At 37.2% G+C, this 18,466-nt stretch overlaps 1 protein-coding gene across 1 annotated transcript in view; it reads right to left on the bottom strand.

Annotated features, from left to right (window-relative positions):
- Zc3h6 (zinc finger CCCH-type containing 6) overlaps positions 1-18,466 on the bottom strand; it is a 60,194-nt gene that overhangs the window by 16,062 nt on the left and 25,666 nt on the right. The window contains exons 4-7 of the mRNA XM_057780926.1: positions 10,382-10,646; positions 8,469-8,605; positions 3,269-3,385; positions 2,565-2,676 (exon numbers count right to left, since the gene is read on the bottom strand). Of these exons, the coding sequence (XP_057636909.1) occupies positions 2,565-2,676; positions 3,269-3,385; positions 8,469-8,605; positions 10,382-10,646 (631 nt within the window). The remainder of the gene's footprint in view (positions 1-2,564; positions 2,677-3,268; positions 3,386-8,468; positions 8,606-10,381; positions 10,647-18,466) is intronic.

Genomic DNA, 18,466 nt, shown 5'->3' on the forward strand with positions numbered 1-18,466 from the left:
TGGTTTCTAGGAATTAAAGGTGTGTGTTACCACTGTCTGCTCTGTAAGGCTGACTAGTGGGGCTGTTTTACTCTCTGATCTTCAGGCAAGCTTTATTTATTAAAATATAAATGAAATGTCACTACAGTAATAAAGTTAAGAGGCAGAAAGTAAATTAAAAGAAATGGGTTAATTTAAGTTATAAGAACTACTTAGAAACAAACATAAGCTAACAGCTGAGTTTTTATAATTAATAGTAAGTATCATGATTTGGGAGCTGGCAGGAGGAACAAAAAAAATTCACCTATAGTTCTGCCCATTCTTAGAAGGGTGGGATGGTGACATACATGTCCCATTTATGTCTAGCATACCAGTTTTATTCTCTGCCCTGGATGGCTGTAGGTCTGTGTTAACCATCATTTACTGCAAACAGAAACTTTGATGAGGGTTAAGAGATGTACTAAAACAGATGTACTTTTAAAAGAAAACCATTTCTAGTCATTCTAGAAAAGGGTGTTGATTTTAATATATATATAAATGTCATTCTTTTCCAATGATTACATATTATAGAGAACAAAAAAGTGTAAGAAAACATTTTACCTATAAAGGAAATAAAGGGAATTGAATATGTTATGTTAAAAATAAAAATCCCAACAATTAAAGCCACAGACTAGTTTTACTTGAAGTTTTAGAGACAAATTTCTAAAGAAAATACAAAATTCAGATGTATAGTGGAAATGTACCATTTGGGTGGCAGGCATTTGGGAATACCTGTGTGGCATTAAAGCTATCTTGCATCTCAGGCATGGTGGTGTACTCCTTTTATCCCAGTCTTGGGGGCACAGACAGGTGGGTCTTTGTGAATTCAAGGCTGGAATGGTCCACATCCCTCTTGAGTTCTAGGGCAACATAATGTCTCAAAAGAGACAACAACAACAATAAAACCCAAAACAAACAGAAGGACAAACTCAAGGGAGAAAAAAACACAAGACTAATTTTGGCTAATGCAAAAAACACTAATAAAATTCAAAATCCTTTTTAAAATTAATAAAAATCTTTGTAAAATATACTTATTTTGATTTTTTTTTAGATTTATTTACTTATTATGTATACAACATTCCTTCCATGTATGCTTGCATGCCAGAAGAGGGCACCAGATCTCATTACAGATGGTTGTGAGCCACCATGTGGTTGCTGGGAATTGAACTCAGGACCTCTGGAAGAGCAGTCAGTGCTCTTAACCTCTGAGCCATCTCTCCAGCCCCTTATTTTGATTTTTTTAAAAAACTATGTTAAAAAAAAAAACTATGTTAAGACAAATATTTTATCTGCCTCCATCACTACTATTAAACATTACTGTAAAGGTATACTAAAAATAATTAAAATTATAAAAGTCATGGTGACATACATTTGCAATCCCACAAAGCCAAGAGAATTCAAGGCTGCCTTGGGCAATAAGGTAAGTGTAAAGTCAGTTTGGGCTATGTAGTGAAACTCTGTCTCAAAAACAGAAAACAAGGAAACAATCCCCCAGAATAATCAAAAACAATAATGAAATATAACAAAAGTTACTGAAATAAAATATCATTTATTTACAAGTGAAATGAGACCCTAAGAACCGAGTAGAAACTTTTAAAAACAGAATTTGATATCCGGTTTCTAAAAAATGCTATCAAATCTGAAAACAATATACTTGTATTTTCTTGACCAAAACAAATTATATTTTAACAAAGAAATGAGATGTATTTGTCAGATTATCAAATACACTCTTTGGGGAGGTAGGGTTCGAGATAGGATTTCTTTATGTAGCCCTGGCTGTCCTGGAACCCAATCTATGGGTCAGGTTGGTCTTAAACTCATAGAGATCTGCCTGGCTATGCCTCTGGAGTGCTGGGATTAAAGGCATGTGTTGCCAAAACCAGCTCAAATACACTCTTTTGGAGGACAAACGGCACAATAGATAAAGGTGTGCTACTGTGACCTTCCCATCAAGAAAATTCTAGTGTGTCTCTTTTCTCATAGCCTTGCTAATAACAAATAAATTGTGTGTGTGTGTGTACATCTGATGGCTGTTATCTTGGTGTGGTTTTAATTGTATTCCTCTTACTGTGAACAAGATAAAGCATCCTTCCATTTGATTTTTGACCACTTATTGTTCTTTTTCTGTGAATTATCTTTCTTTCCTGCTCCCACTCTTCTCAATTTTTAGGAAACTCTCACAGAATTTATAAAACTCATATATTTTTTATATAATTTCCCATGTTTTAATGTGTTTACTTAGCTTGGAGATTTTTGTTGTAAAATTTAAATGCTCGCAGTCAAATTTTTAGTCTTTTCCCTTATTGATTCTGGTTTTGAGCCATAATAAGGTTTTCTATTCCCCTGGGTTATAAAGAAATGCATTCCTATATTCCTGAGCACTTGGCATGTTTGAAGCATAGAAGATGACAAGACTGGGTTTATATAATGTGTCACTTTAAATATAAAAACCAAGCTAGGATTTTTAGATTGTATTTATGATTTTTTAAAAACCACAATGATGAAATATCAGTATGTTAGTTGATACACATTTCTATAAAGGATATCATGCATATAAATGCAGTTTTCTCCTTTGGTACAATATCCCTGTAAATAGTATTTGCAGATCTCCTTTTTCTTCTCCAATTCTGCATCATGATCAAATTTACAATGATCTCCCTGTTTAAACAAAAGAAAACAGAAAGGAAGAATTCAGATCTATTCTCGCCATGTGTCTACGGTGGGGTTCTAGTCATTATCCTTAGTGTTAGATACTGAGCTACACAGATGCAGATAATCTCTCTCAAGTCCTGCCCACGCATTGTATGTGGCCTCAGGACTCTGCCAGTGTCCCACCAGCACCCACCATTTCTAGACGTGGCATAGGAACTTATTTGACCTCTTGGTGTCATGCCTACATCGGAGCTAACAGCAGCAGCTAAGCAGTGCATCCCTAGGAGTAAACGCCGTGCTCCAGCCAGACCATGAATGCTTTCTGTCACACTGCCAGAGTGCCACAATGCTATCTGTCACAAACGTTAACACATCTGCCAAGTGAAATTTGTTTTTTTCTTTTTCTTTGTTGCTGTCCCAGAATATAATTAAATGAGTTTGTATATACAGTAATTTCATGCAAGGTACATCTTAAATATCTAGTGTTACTGCAGCTATCTGAGCAGTAAAAGAAAATATCCACTCCTCAAAGGACTAAATTCTAAATATTCCTTTGAAAGTTAGAATGCTCTATCATACTCTTTACGGTAACACTTACCTTAATACACCTCCCTTCCAAGAAGTATTTACAGATCTGTTTTCCTTTGTGTTCCACTGTGTGCTGGTTAATGAACTCCTGAGTCATAACTTTCCACTTTTTCCCTGGCTTATTGTACTGCAAGAAAAGATTCACTGGAATGTAAGATATGAAATATCAATACATATTAAACATACTTACATGGATCTGGAAAGCGGTATAAATTAACTATTAATAGTAATCAAGATCAGACATTCTGAGTCTACTCGCTTAACTGGAGAGAAATGCTTCTGGTAGTCTTGTTTACTGTTACAACTAGCTGCAAGGGAGCCTTTTTCCTTTTAAAGATAAATTTTAAAAATAAGATTATAAAAGGCTTGAAATTTCATAATAATTCTCAGGTTGGGTAAAGGTACTATAAAATATAGACTCCTATGAATTGTTGACAGAAACATTATCATCAACTTTAAAACACCCACCCTGATGCCAAAGCTGCAGCTCAGTATGTCAGTACCTGCCTAGCATTGCACAAGATCCAGGTCAATGCCCAGCACCAAAAAAATAAGCAAATACATAATTGTTAAATACAGAATTTTATTTTATTATTATTATTATTATTTTGGTTTTTCGAGACAGGGTTTGGAGCCTGTCCTGGAACTAGCTCTTGTAGACCAGGCTGATCTCGAACTCACAGAGATCCGCCTGCCTCTGCCTCCCAAGTGCTGGGATTAAAGACGTGCGCCACCACTGCCCGGCAATACAGAATTTTAAATTTTCAGAATTAGTCTAAGAACAGGGACGCACACACAAAAATTTATTTACTGTAATTATTGCAAAATCACTTGCCACTGGAAACACTGAACATAGACAAAACTAGGATATCAATCATCTATGCTAAGCTACATTAAGGTGGTAGAATATTATGCAGTCATAATGAAATCATGTAACAGAAAGAACTTTAGAATACAAGAAATGCTCACAATCCTTTATGGAACAAAAACCTGACCTAATTTCCAGTAAGAAAAGCAAAGGTAATGACTAAAGTGATTTGTCTTCCCATTTCAGTGCATGTGTTCAGATGCTGGGATGAGAGGTTTTATACAGTGTGGTTTCTGTGCACTTCCTTAGAGAAGAAAGAAGTCACAAGTTACCTTCCAACTTAAGGGAAGAGAAAGAAGTACATTAAGTGAAGAAGCAACTTCACAGCTTTACTTCTTTCTGTAGTTCCCACTTACTATTCAACTTCGGTCCTAAGTATAAGATGGGATAAGAAGGCAGAATATATCACTGAAGCAGGCTAACTATAATGATACACAATCACAAATTTTACATAATAATGCTTTTCAAGTATGAACTATGCCTTGAACATAATATGAACCCAGTAACTATTATTCTTTCTCATTTGATAAGTTTCCCTTTTCCCTTGGGCTTTTGCATGTGCCTACAATTAATTGTTGGGGAATATTATGTTAAGGTGTGTTACTTTTGTTTACACTGCATTTGCTTAACTCTGTGAAACTGTGTTATTGTGCCTGTCTGAAACACCTGATGGTCTAATAAAGAAATGAACGGCCAATGGTGAGGCAGGAACAAGGATAGGCGGGGCTGAAAGGCAGAGAGTATAAATAGAAGGAAAAATCTGGGAAGAAGGAGCAGCAAGAGAACAAGGGGAGGAGGAAATTAGGGGGAGCCACTCAGCAACACAGCCAGCCACAGAATAAGAAAGAAAGTAAGACATACAGATGTAAGAAAGAAAGAGCCCAGAGGTAAAAGATAGACGGGCTAATATAAGTTAAGAAAAGTTTGGTTAGAAACAAGCCAAGCTAGGGCCAGGTAATTATAACTAAGAATAAGCCTCTGAGTGTCATTTATTTAGGAACTGGTGGCAGGCCCCTCAAAAATCCAAAAGAGTAAAATAACACACAACATAGAATCATAAGTATCTCTGGGCTGGGGAGATTAGTACAGTCAGTACAGTGAATGAGACAAACATTAGAGCCTATGTTTGAGCCCCAGAACCTACATAAAAAAATCAGACATGGTGATTTGTGTCTGTAATCCCAGTGTTAGGAAGGTAGACACAGTGTTAGGAAGGGGATCTCTGACCAGTCAGCCAGCCTAATGAGGGACTCTGTCTCGAAGAAGGTGCACAGCTCTTGAGCAACACATATAAGGTGTTTACATACACATGTGCACCATACATGAACACACACTGACACATATGCTTGCATACAAAGTTTCTCTCATTACAGTCAATTAACTAACACAGTTGATAATAAATTTTAATCTCAATTCCCTACTGAGTAATAAAGAAACCAGTTAGCACCTGCATCTAGAGGCGTTTAAAATGTTAGTGTTTGTAGGCATCCTCAAGAGTTAACACTATATGCCTGCATTTTACAGAGTTAAGTAGAAACAGACAGGAACTTTTTTGAGAATGAATTATTTTTAGGCCTACTGTATAAGTATCAGGAATGGAGCAAACTTACTTAAAAGGTTTACTTTACTTAAAAGCAACACATTCTAGAAATCTTTTATGTCTAGGAAAATGAACAGATACAGTAATAGCAAAAACTATGATATGAAATCTCTTATCCATGGAACAGGAGATGCTGACTAAACACTAGTAGGTGAGGAAAGGAGAGCTGAGAACAATGGATTAACAAAGTAAAAAAGGCCTCTTTATGCCTAACCTGCTCACAGCTTTTCATACATGAAATGTTGACTGATATCCCCTAAATCAGGGTGGTATTACTGCATCTTACAAATTAATCTGGTCGTGAACTTTAAAAGATTTTCATATCTGTTTATTTTCATGTATGACTGTTTTGCCTGTATATATGTTTATCTATCATGTGAGTGTCTGGTGCTTGATGTCAAATCAGGGTGGCAGATTCCCTGGAACTGGATTTATGAATGGCTGTGAGGTACTATGTGGGTGCTAAGAACAAAACCAAGATCATCTATAAACACAAGTGCTCTTAACTGCTGAGCCATCTCTTCAGCACAAACTTTTAATTTTTTTAAACCTTATTATAAAAAAACTTGCAAATAAAATCACATACTGAAATTAACCAGATCCAAAGTTTTCACAGTTCAATAACCTTCCAATGGTTCTCAACCTGTGGGTCATGATCCTTTTGGCAAACCTCTATTTCCAAAGAAAATACTGACATTACAATTTATAAGAGTAGTAAAATTACATTGGAAATAATTTTATGGTTGGGAATCACACAACATAAGGAATTGTGTTAAAGAGTCACAGCATCAGGAAGGCTGAGAACCACTGTTCTAAAGAGTTAGTGTAGTCATCTGAAAGAGAAGCCGTGGAGCTTCACATTGGGTTTTATACTTTCACTACCAAATATATTATCCATGTATCCACCATGTAAACTGAAAAGTCCAAGACAGAGTTAAAACTAGAGAAACATGGGAATACGCCCTTTGATAGCTCGCGTTCATTACTGGCATTCAGTCCCTCTCTCCTATTACCTGGCCTTTCTTGTTCTCTTTTCTCCATGCTCTTCTGTACCCACGGTGCATTTGTTCACATGTGCACAGCGACTTCTGGCTAGGTTCTACACATGAGGGTGAACACATACTTTTTGTTTCTAAGATTTTGTGGGCTAGTTTCACATCACATATTCTATGTTCATCTATTTTCCTGAAAATTTTGTGATTACATATTTTTAGAACTGAAAATTATCAATTTTATATCCAAATTTTCATTACCCATTTGTCAGTTGATGGGCAACTAGGTTGATTCCAATTCTTTAATTCTTTACCATAGAATAAAACAGTAATAAATACATGGGTACAAATATCATTATGGCAGTTTTTATTTTTAGATCAAACTTGTGAATATACCCTTAGATAGTATTCTAAGTAGTAAGCGGTAAGAAACCTCTGCCCATTATCTAAATATCCATCAAAAAGCAAACATTTTTATTTCTTTTTAAAGATGTATTATTTTTATTTTCTGTGTATGAATATCTTGCCTACAGTATTTATGTTCATCATGTGTGTGCCTGGTTCTTGAAGAGGCCAGAAGAGTATGTCAGATCCCCTAGAACTGGAGTTATAGGTGGTTATGAGCTGCCATGTAGGTGCTGTGAATTGAATCTGTGTTCTCTGCAATAGCAGTAAGTGCTCTTAACCGCTAAGGCTTCTCTCTAGCCCCAGAGCAAGCATTTTCAAACTAAAGCCATGTAGTTTTCTCAAGGTTTCTGGGTTTTTTGTCTGTTTGACTTTTGTTTTTTTGAGACAGGGTTTCTCTGTGTAACAGCCCTAGCTGCCCTGGAACTAGTTCTTGTAAACCAGGCTGGCCTTAAACTCACAGAGATCCACCTGCCTCTGACTCCTTAGTGCTGGGATTAAAGGCATGAGCCGCAGCTGCCCGGCCAAGGTTGCTGTTTTTAAAAGTCTATTCCGGTGCCTATGAGAGAATCTGCTGGTTGAGGCCCCTGCACCAATTCCCAGGACCTATGAGACCCATATGGTGGAGTGAAGCAGCAGGTTGTCTTCTGACCTCCGTCTGTGCTGTCTCCACATATTCATGCATGAGCACAAAATACGTAAAATGTAATGAGCACATTAGAGCACTCTAGCTTCCATCTAGCTGAATCACAGCTAGAACTGTGATAGAATACAGAAATGGATAACTCCAAGTCAGAGCTGCTGAAATATGCATGCATAGAAATTCAACTCAATCTAACATGTATTTGCTGAATAACTGTTACATAAAAAGTATTTAAGTTCATCTTTCTGATCATTTACACCCTTTCCCCTTTTCAATGCTCTCAGCTCTGATAATTAGATAAACTTACTAGCACCTTCCTTCCTGGCCCACTGAGCTATACTCCCCTGTTATAGCTATTTGCCTTGGGGAGAATGACCTCTAAGAAAGGAAAGCACAGTGAAGGCAGAATAGGGGTATGTTTTTGCTTGGAAACATATCAATTTTATTTTGGGGCTTTTCACATAAACTCATTTTATTCCTAGGTCTCTTAAATGTGTATCTATATATTAATACCATGCCTAATATGTATTAATTTATAGTAAATTCTTTTGGAAGAATTTTATTCATATTCTTTGGATCTCAGCTGAAAATTTTTCATTGATTCAGATAGTAGCATTACAGTTACAATGCATTCTTTGCAACCAAGTGATTTAAAAAAATGAAAAAAAGGTCTTCCCCGCCTTACATATAAGTTCTCAGTACCTCTTGAAAGTCATCCATTCCTGAAAAGACATTAGGGCCTTTAGTCACTCTTGCCCCACGGTGTTCTTTTCTTTTGATTTTCTTCGGCAAAATATGTCCATGACTAGTATTAAAACTTTTAATTCGATATTCAGTACCTGAAAAAGTTAAAACGTATTTCAAATATTACAGAAAAGTAGTGTAACTAATATCAATTAGCTTACAAGTACCAATCTGTCTTTAATAGTCTACAATGAATCATCCTTTTTCCCCTAAGAGCCAGTGAGAAAGTTAACCCAGCTCTATCTTTTGAGTGTTGCTTCCTGCTCAGAAGATGGCGGTGTTAGCTGCACAGGATGCAAGGCTTAAGAGTATCCATGTCTAGAAAAGCTACTCTTGTCTCTCCCTCCCCATCTTGGAATAAAATGTTAACAAGTGAACTAACCATTATATTCATATATATATATATTCATATATATATATATATTCATATATATATATAAAACAGTAGTTTATCTGTAGCAAGTCAGATTTCTACTGATAATTTTGTTTCTATATACACATATCTTCATTCATTGTTTTTGAAAATGACAGGATTTTAAAGTGTATCCCTAGCATTAAAGAGGCTGATCCTAGCACTTGAGAGGCTGAGGTAAGAGGAACACACGTTTGAGACTACACTGGGCTACACAATAAGATGTTGTACCCAACTAAAGTATCTAAAAGGGTGCTCCAGGGATACAGCTTACTGGTAGACTGCTTGCCTGGCATACATGAGACCCTAGGTTCACTCTCCAGCACTGCAAAAAATAAAACATTTGAAAAGATGTCCAATTTGAAAATTTGTATATTGGTACTTGGGAGGCATAGGCAAGAGTACTACCATGAGTTCCAGGACAGGAAGGGTTACCCAGTGAGACTCTGTCTGAAAACAAACAATACAAACAGGATACCAATTTACAATACAATGTAACTTTAATATTTTATCAAAGTTATACAGAACTAATAAGCTTTTTAATGACCTATTAAGCAACCAATAAATATGTGAAAACTTTCACTTTGTTACAGGAAATCAAGAGGGCTACCGAAATGGCTCAGCAGTTAAAACTACGCACTGCTCTTGCAGAAGACCTGAATTCAGTTCCCAGAACCCACATTAAGCAACTCACAACCATCTTTAACTTCAGCTCCAGAGGATCTGATGCCCTCTTCTGGCCTTTGTGGGCACCTGAACTCCTGTGCGCGCGTGTGTGCGCGCGCACACACACGCACACTTAAAAATAACAAATTTAAAAATAAAAAAATTAAATAGCAAATAGAGAACACACTTGTATTTATCTCAAAACTATAAGGATTTGTGCTGACAGGAATTTAGAGAATGTGCACTTTTACGTGCTGAAAAGTACAGTTGTAAAAATACTGGCCTATCAACTTTTCAGATGTCAACTTGGCATATGGATTCAAACGTCTGTGTATGGCTATGTTTTTAAATTGTGGAAATTTGTTTTTCATAATTGATTGTTTTAGTTTGTTTTTGTTTTGAGGCAGGGTCTGACCTTGTAGTTCAGGTTGGCCTAGAATCTCCAGTGATCTTTCCATCTCAGTTTCTCAAGTGCTGGGATTATAAACATAAGCAACCACATCTGGTTCATAATTCATTCTTTTTGTTTTGTTTTGTTTTGCTTTGAGACTGGGTCTCTATGTAGTTCTGGTTGATCAGAGCTCACTATGACAAAGCTGACACTGAATTCACATATATTCTCCTGCCTCTGCCTCCATGGTGCTGGGATTAAAGACATGCACAACCACACCCTTTTTAAAAGCTACCTCCCTTTTTAAAAACATTAGATTTATTCTTGAAAAGGAACTAAGAAATTTGTTATTATAAACCTATACGGTTCTCATATTCTAAGACAGGCTAACTTTAAACTCACCTGGCGGGCTTCCTTTAGTTCTCTGTTTTTTCCCTGATTCTTTAGAAAATGATGAACCCGAAGATTCCTGAGATTGTCTATAGTATTTCAGCTGACTGGAAAAGTCTTCTTCTCCCTCGTGGTTGTAATTACCAAAGTTGTCATCACTGTAGTTACCAAAGTTGTCATCACTGTAGAAACTAGACTCAGCATATTCTTTACTGTTGAATTTTTTGTTATGTTGACTCTTCTTTGATGTCATGTAACTTCCTGATATATGTCCATGCTAGGTAAAAATGGACAATCATTATCAGAAATGTTCAACTAATAATAGTAGCTGATAGCAAGAGTATCATTTCCCCCAGAAGTTGGGAGAACAAAGGATAGAAACCAGTTATTAGTTCTGACTACATTAGTATTTCCTTATGAATATATTTAACACTAAATTCAGTATATTAAATGCCACTTCTTTATTGTACTTTCTGTACAAAAACATTGTACTTTTTATTCTTTAACTTTTATTTTCCATGTCTGTGTCTCAATAGTTATAGGCATACAGCTATTTTCAAATCCATGCCCTCATATATAAGACCATTTTCCAAAGAAAAAGGTCTAAGCCCCTCGAGGCATGGAGTGGCCAGGCCCCACCTCTGAGGATCTCCAACTTTCAGGATCAACCTACAGAACCAGCCCCTCCAGATACAGGCAGCCAAACTCTGCCCTTTTTACACCAAGTAAAAAGCCTGAGCTCAATTCTTGGGTTTGAAATTCCACCTATCCCTAAGCTCAAAAAACCACCAATCCCTGAGCTTACCCCAAGATCAAGACGTGAAATCACACCAATCCCTATGCTGGAAATCACCATTCTAAGAAGCTCCACTCCCAAGAACTCCACTCTCTATATAAAGCCTACCTCCAGCTCAGTTCTTTGCTGCTTTTCATCCAAACAGAAACAACCAGTCTCATGTGTCTTTCCCAACAAATCTTTTGAGTGAGGTATGTTGTGTGGTTTGACTTTGTGTTATTCCTTGGCTCCAGACTGCCAGTGTTTTTATTGTAATGTTATATACATTTAAAAATATTAGAATTACATTTCTAGTTGAAATATTAAGAAATCATACAGATTGAAACAGAGCTGTAACACTTGCTTTTGGGAAACCCTTCACCTTACAGCTGTAACACTATGAAAGTCCTTTCTAAAATTAAAGAAAATAGTAAAGCAGCTTAGGGATAATACAAAAATATGCATATATAAAAATTTAAAGATTAAATAGAATAGGAGTGGACGTCAGGTGATTGGAGACAGAATGAGAGAATCAGAGGGGAGATAAGGTTAAGGAAGGAATTTCAGGAAGAGACAGCTGGAACTGAGGGACATTTGAGGGATGATATGGAACCCCAGTCCACTGGAAACTTCCCAAAATATATGAAGATTATCCTAATGAAGTATCCTAAAAATGAGGGAGACAGAGTCCCTGCTGGCCATCTCTTGTCACCAAACAACGCTTCCAATATTGGGACTGGGTTGCATTCAGTTGAGTTGTTGGTCAAAGGGATCCAATGGAAATCCTCAAACCTAGGCTGTTGCTAAGACGATGGGTTCTCTCTGCCACCTAACAGCAGGGCCCCACTGCCAAAGACAACACAAATACTACTCATTGAGCATGAATGAGAAGTCAAGCTGGTGCCAACATGGAGCCTTCATCTCTATGTTCTAGTGTCTTTGGTGCAGCAAGCTACCAAAAGAGAAACTAGCCACAAAAACTTTGACCTATGGTCTGTCCTGCCTGCAAGATTTACTAGGACAACAGTGGCAGCAAACAGTCAACCAATGTCTGATTTGACTTAAGGCCCACATCCAACAATGCTTGGGAGAGTAAGAACCAGAGACCAGACAGGCCAGAGACCTAAGGTAAAACCAAACACTACTAGCTTAAAAACAAAGCCAAACAAAACAAAAAACTATCAATACGATGACTCCTAATGATACTCTGTTATACTCGTGGATCAGTGCTTTATTTAGTCATCATCAGAGAAACTTCCTTCTGCAGTGGACAGGAACAGATATAGAGACGCACAACCAGACATTACACGGAGAGAGAGTCTTTGGAACTCACAACAGTCTGTAACTCTAGTTCTAGGGGATCTGGCACCCTCACACAGACATACGTGCAGATAAAATACCAATGCACATAAAAAATAAATAACTCCAGATGGGCGGCAGTGGTGCACGTCTTTAATCCCAGTACTCAGGAGGCAGAGACAGGCAGATCTGTGAGTTTGAGGCCAGCCTGGGCTACAGAGTGAGTTCCAGGACAGGCTCCAAATCTACACAGAGAAATACTATCACAAAAAAACCAATCAGTCAATCAATCAATAAATCTTAAAAAAAAAAAAAAAGGATCCAGAGGGGATGAAGGACACCAGGAGGACAAGGCCCTCTGAATCAACTAAGCAAGGCTCATATAAACTGAAGCAGCACGCACAGGTCTATACTAGATCCTCTGCTTATATATTAGTTTTCAGCTCAGTGTTTTTATAAAATAAAATAGGAGTGTGTCCTATAAAATAAGTGGGTCTCCGATTCTTGTGCCTTCTCTTGCGGCTCTTTTCCTTCTGTTGTTACCTTGTACAGACTCAATGTGATTGTTTTGTTTTATATTTTATTTTGTCATGTTTGCTGTTCTTTCCTAGAAGTCTGATATTTCCTGAAATAACTAGAATTTCTAGAAAGGGAGTGGATCTGGATGGAAGGAGAGGTAAGAAGGGACTAGGAGGAATAGAGGGAGGGGAAATGGTAATCAGGCTATGAGAAAATAATCTATTTTCTTTTTTGTTTTCTTCTTTAATTATTGTTTTTATTGAGCTATACACTTTTTCCCACTCCTCTTCCTCGTTTTGTTTTATTTAGACAGGGTTTCTCTGTGTAACAGCTCTGGCTGTCCTGAAACTTCTCTGTAGACCAAGCTGGCCTTGAGCTCACAGAGCTCTGTCTGCCTCTGCTTCCCAAGTACTGGGATTAAAAGCTGTGCCACCATGTCCAGTCTGAGAATCTATTTTCAATAAAAGGAAAAAAATGGAAAAAATTAAAAAATATGTAAAAAATTTTGTAAAAAAAAGTCAGACATACATAATCTTAGAGTAAAGGGATTAAAAAGGTTTCCCAAGAAAATAGAAATAGGAAATATGCAGTTACCACTGTTTTAATATCTGATCAAATTGATGTTACACAAAAATAAGAAGATAGAGAGAAGGCCATTTCTTACGGATTAAGAGAAACCCATCAAAAGGGTATTACGATTCTAAAGGTATACACACGAAGCACAGGTGAACCTCATATCATAAAACAAATGCTACTAGATGTAGGGATGTAAGATTCACCTCAACACAATAATCGTGAGTGACTTCAATACTCTACTCTCATCAGTAGACAGGTCATTGTGACAAGAAAAAGAAACATTTGCGTTTACATCATAAATCAAATGGACCTAAGACAACTACAGTACACCTCATCCAAACATAGCAAAATACATATTCTCTTCAGCAGCTGATGGATTTTTTTCCAAAATAAATTATGTAAAAGAACATAAACCAACTCTTGTTTATTAATTTATTTATTTTACATTCTAACCACATCTTCCCCTGCCTCCTTTCCCTCCATTCTCTCTCCTTTCCTCCATTTTGCTCCTCCCAATCTACCCCTCCTTCATAATCACTCAGAAAGGGACAGGTCTTCCATGGGCTTCAGCAAAGCATGGGAATCAAGCTACCACAAAACCAAGTCCCCTGCCCCCCGTATTCAGGCTGTACAAGACAATTCAGCATGGGGAATAGGTTCCTAACAGCCAGTCAAAACACTGGGGACAGCTCTGCTCCCATTGCCGGGAGTCCCACATACAGACCAATCTACACAATTGCCACATATATGCAGAAGGCCTAAGTAAGTCCCATGCAGGTTTCCTGATTGTTGGTTCAGACTCTGTAAGTCCCCATGAGCCAGACTAGTGAATAAACCAAATCTTAACAAACACAGGAAAGTTGAAATAATTCCTGTACTCTATTTGAGCAAAATGGAATAAAACTAGAATTCAACAAGAGAAACTATAGAATATATACAAATTCATGAATATTGAAAACCACACTCCTGAATGATGAATGAGTTATCCAGATAGTGCCTCAGAACAGAAATTTTAAAATTACTAAAATTGAACTAAATTATAACATAACACATCAAAATGTATGTGTCCTAGTTTTGTTTCCTGTTACTATGATAAAAACACCCTAACACAAACAATTCAGGGTTTGTTTCAGCTCACAGTTTCAGGTCATAGGTCATCATAGCAGGGAAGTCACAGGAGCTTCAGGGTGTTGGACATATCACCTCCATAGTCAGGACCAGAGAGCGTAAGAATGAATGAATGAGTGGATCAATGAATGAATACATACATGCTTCTAGCGTTCAGCTTGTTATTTTCTTTCCATTTCATTCATCATGTCCATGAAATGATGCTGCCCTCATTTAGGGTGGGTCTTCCCAACCTCAATTCAACCTACTAAGAAAATCCCCTAAAAGCTAACCTAATCCAGATAATCACTAAGACTCTCTGATTGTGTCAAATTGACAATTTAAACCATTGTATGGTGGGTGTGGAGGCCTATATCTTTAATCCCCTGCAGAGTCAGAGGCAGACAGGTCTAAGATTATTAAAATTAGGAACAAGACAAAAATGTTCAGTCTCCACACCTATTCAATATAACACATGAAGTCTTAGCTAGAGCAATAAGACAAAGAAGAAAATAAAAGATACATAGGACAAAGAAGTAAAAGCATCTTTATTCACAGGTGATAGGATTCTATACATTAGAGACCCTGAAAACTCTATCCACAAACTCTCAGATCTGATAAACAGTTTCAGAAAAGTAGCATAGCAAGTTATGAAATTAACACAAAAATCAGTAGCCATCCTTTATACCAATATCAAACATGTTGAAGATGAAACCAGAAAAACAATCCCTTTCATAATTATTTTCTTTGAAGCCAATACTTAGAATAAATCTAGCTAAGGAAGTAAGAAGTACCCTGTTGTGGGTATTTGTACACTGTGTGAAGATGTGTTGCTGTGACTGGTGCAGTAAAAAGCTGACCAGCCAATAGTCAGGAAGGAGCATATAGGACAGACGTCTGAGCCGAGAGAAGTCTAGGAAGAACAAAGGCAGGATTGCCAGCCAGATGCAGAGGAAGCTGAGATGAGGTAATAAGCCTCATGGAAGAACATAGATTAAAAATATGGGTTAATTTAAGTAACAATAACTAGTTAAGAATAAGCCTAAGTTAAGACCGAGCTTTCACAATTAATAATAAGTCTCTGTGCCATTTGTGAGCTGGCAGCCCGAAAAGAAAAATCCAACTACAGTACTCAATAATGAAAACTTAAATGCTGGATAAAGAAACTGAAGAAGACACTAGAAGATGGGAATAATTCCCATCATGGATTAGATGAATGAAAAAGCTATCTTATCAAAAGCAATCTACAAATTCAAGGCAATCACCATCAAGATAACAATACCTACTTCACAGACGCTGAAAAAAATCTTAAAATTCATAAAGAAATATGGGACTCTGAATAATGAAAACAATGCTAAGCTATAACAATAACGATGATGTTGATGATGAAGATGGCACAGACTACTTACTCAGTGGAGTCTGAATCAGTGTATCACAGAGATACTCACACATCCATGTCTACTGTAGCACTGCACATTAGCTGCGTTATGGAACAAACCTAGGTGGCCATTAGCAGAGGAATAGACCGTGTTTTTCAGGCATTTGTAGGAAAATGTATGCAACTGGAGATTATCATATTAAGATAATTAAGCCAATTTCAGAAAGACAAATACTGTGTTTTCTTTGTGTCTTAGACTTTATATAGACACATAAAATCATGTGTACACATGCCATGGAAGTAGAAATGAAACCTGTTTTCAGTGGACTAAACACGGAGGGTGAGGAAGGCAAAGGTGGGAGTATGGCAGGAGTATCTTAAGTATACATTATACACTTGTGTGAAAATGTTCTTATAAATGATATATACAATAAAATGTAAAATTTTTGCAAAAAATCATATCTGACGTCTTTCACAAAGAGAGAAGCTTTCTCTAATAGCGAAATAACACTGAGTGAAAAAACTGCTTATTAAAAAGCTGTTTACAAGAGACATTAATTTCACTGCATCCTTACTAAAGCACGAAAAACGGCATATAATTTAGTACTAGAAATTTAATTAATGATAATATTCATTTAAATCTTCCATTTAAGTACTTTATAATTAGTTCTAACATATCTTGTCAACTTTTTAATAAAACAAGAAAAGTTCCACAGAATTATTACTTGAAGACTAAGAAAAAGCAAAGACCATACCTTGCTATTAGCTTACTGCACTTTAAATGTGGTGTGGTATGAATTCTTTTTTTTTTTTTGGTTTTTCGAGACAGGGTTTCTCTGTGGTTTTGGAGCCTGTCCTGGAACTAGCTCTGTAGACCAGGCTGGTCTCGAACTCACAGAGATCCACCTGCCTCTGCCTCCCAAGTGCTGGGATTAAAGGCGTGCGCCACCACCGCCCGGTGAATTCTTTTTATTTACTTATTTATTTTATGTTTTTTGTTTTGTTTTGTTTTTGTTTTGAGGCAGAGTTTCTCTGTGTAACCACCCTGTCTGCCTTAAAAGTGTCTCAATAGTCCAGACTGGCTCAAACTCACAGAGTTCTGACTACCTCTATCCTTCCCTGGTGCTAGGTGCCATGTCACCACCACCCAGTTATGTGGTATTAATCCTAATATTTGTACAGTTAGATAAAATTATTAACTATGGTTTAAAATTTTTAAAATAAGATGATTTAAACATTTTAGTCATTTAGCAACACCAACTATAAAGAAGGCAACAGGGCCTGGAGTACTAGCTCATCTGGTAAAGTGCTTGCTTTGCAAGCAGAGAACAGAGTTCATTTCCCCCAGAACTCATGTAAAATGCTGGGCAGGGTAATACCAGTGCTGGAGAGGCAGAGACAAGTAGATTCTCAAGATTCATGGGCTAGCTAGTCTAACCCATTTGACAACAGGCTAATGAAAGACGTTTTCTCAAGCACCAAGGAGAGTAGGGCTGGAGAGATGCTCAGTGGTTAAGACTGCATACTGCCCTTCCTGAGGCCTTGAGTTTGATGCCTAGAACTCAGGTTAAGCAGCTCATACTACCAGGAACACCAGTCTCGGAGTTCTAACACTTCTAGCCTCCATGGGCTGCTGTACAAGTACATATACTATTCCCCCTCCACCTACACATCATTAAAAACAAATCTTCAAAGAAACAGAAACAAACAAAAAGCAAGGTGATAGTGACTGAGAATGACAGTCGAGGTTGTCTTTTGGCTTTCACATGTATACACACAAGTGCAAACGCATCTGCAATACTTATACATTTGTACACACACACAAAAGAATATGGGGCTGGAGACATGGCTCTTGGATAATATCACTGGCTGCTTTTCCAGAGGACCAGTGTTCTACCTCAACCACCCAGAGAGCAACTTAAAATAATCTGTAACTCCAATCCCAGGGTATCCATTGCCCTCTTCTGGCCTCTGGGGGCACTGCATGCACACAAAATAATAAAATTAAAATTTAAGAAAAAGGACAAGAGAGATAATCAAACAAACTAATCTGGTTTCTAAATTCATAGGAGATTAATACTATCAGATTAAGAAATAATTACATATGGACTTTGTTCATGCAGTACACATATTTAATAAAGAAGTATAATATTGTGGCCTTTTTTTTCTAGTGCTGGGGATGGAACCCAGAACATGTTAGATAACTGTGCTACCACTCTTCCATTTTTCAGACATTCCAAATGATTGTTGCATTTATAGGAGCCAATGTCACATATATTCACAATTCGTTATGACCTCCCTTTGAAAGCAGGCTGAGTGTGATGTGCCTAGGTGCACTATAGACTGAAGTATATCCCTCCAAAAGCTCCTGTGTAGAAGCTCTAACCACAGTAGCTCAGAATGGGACTTCATCTGGGGAGTGGCCTTAAAAATAACCTCTAAT

The sequence above is a fragment of the Chionomys nivalis genome, chromosome 9, assembly GCF_950005125.1.
Source record: "Chionomys nivalis chromosome 9, mChiNiv1.1, whole genome shotgun sequence".
Classification (NCBI taxonomy): domain Eukaryota; kingdom Metazoa; phylum Chordata; class Mammalia; order Rodentia; family Cricetidae; genus Chionomys; species Chionomys nivalis.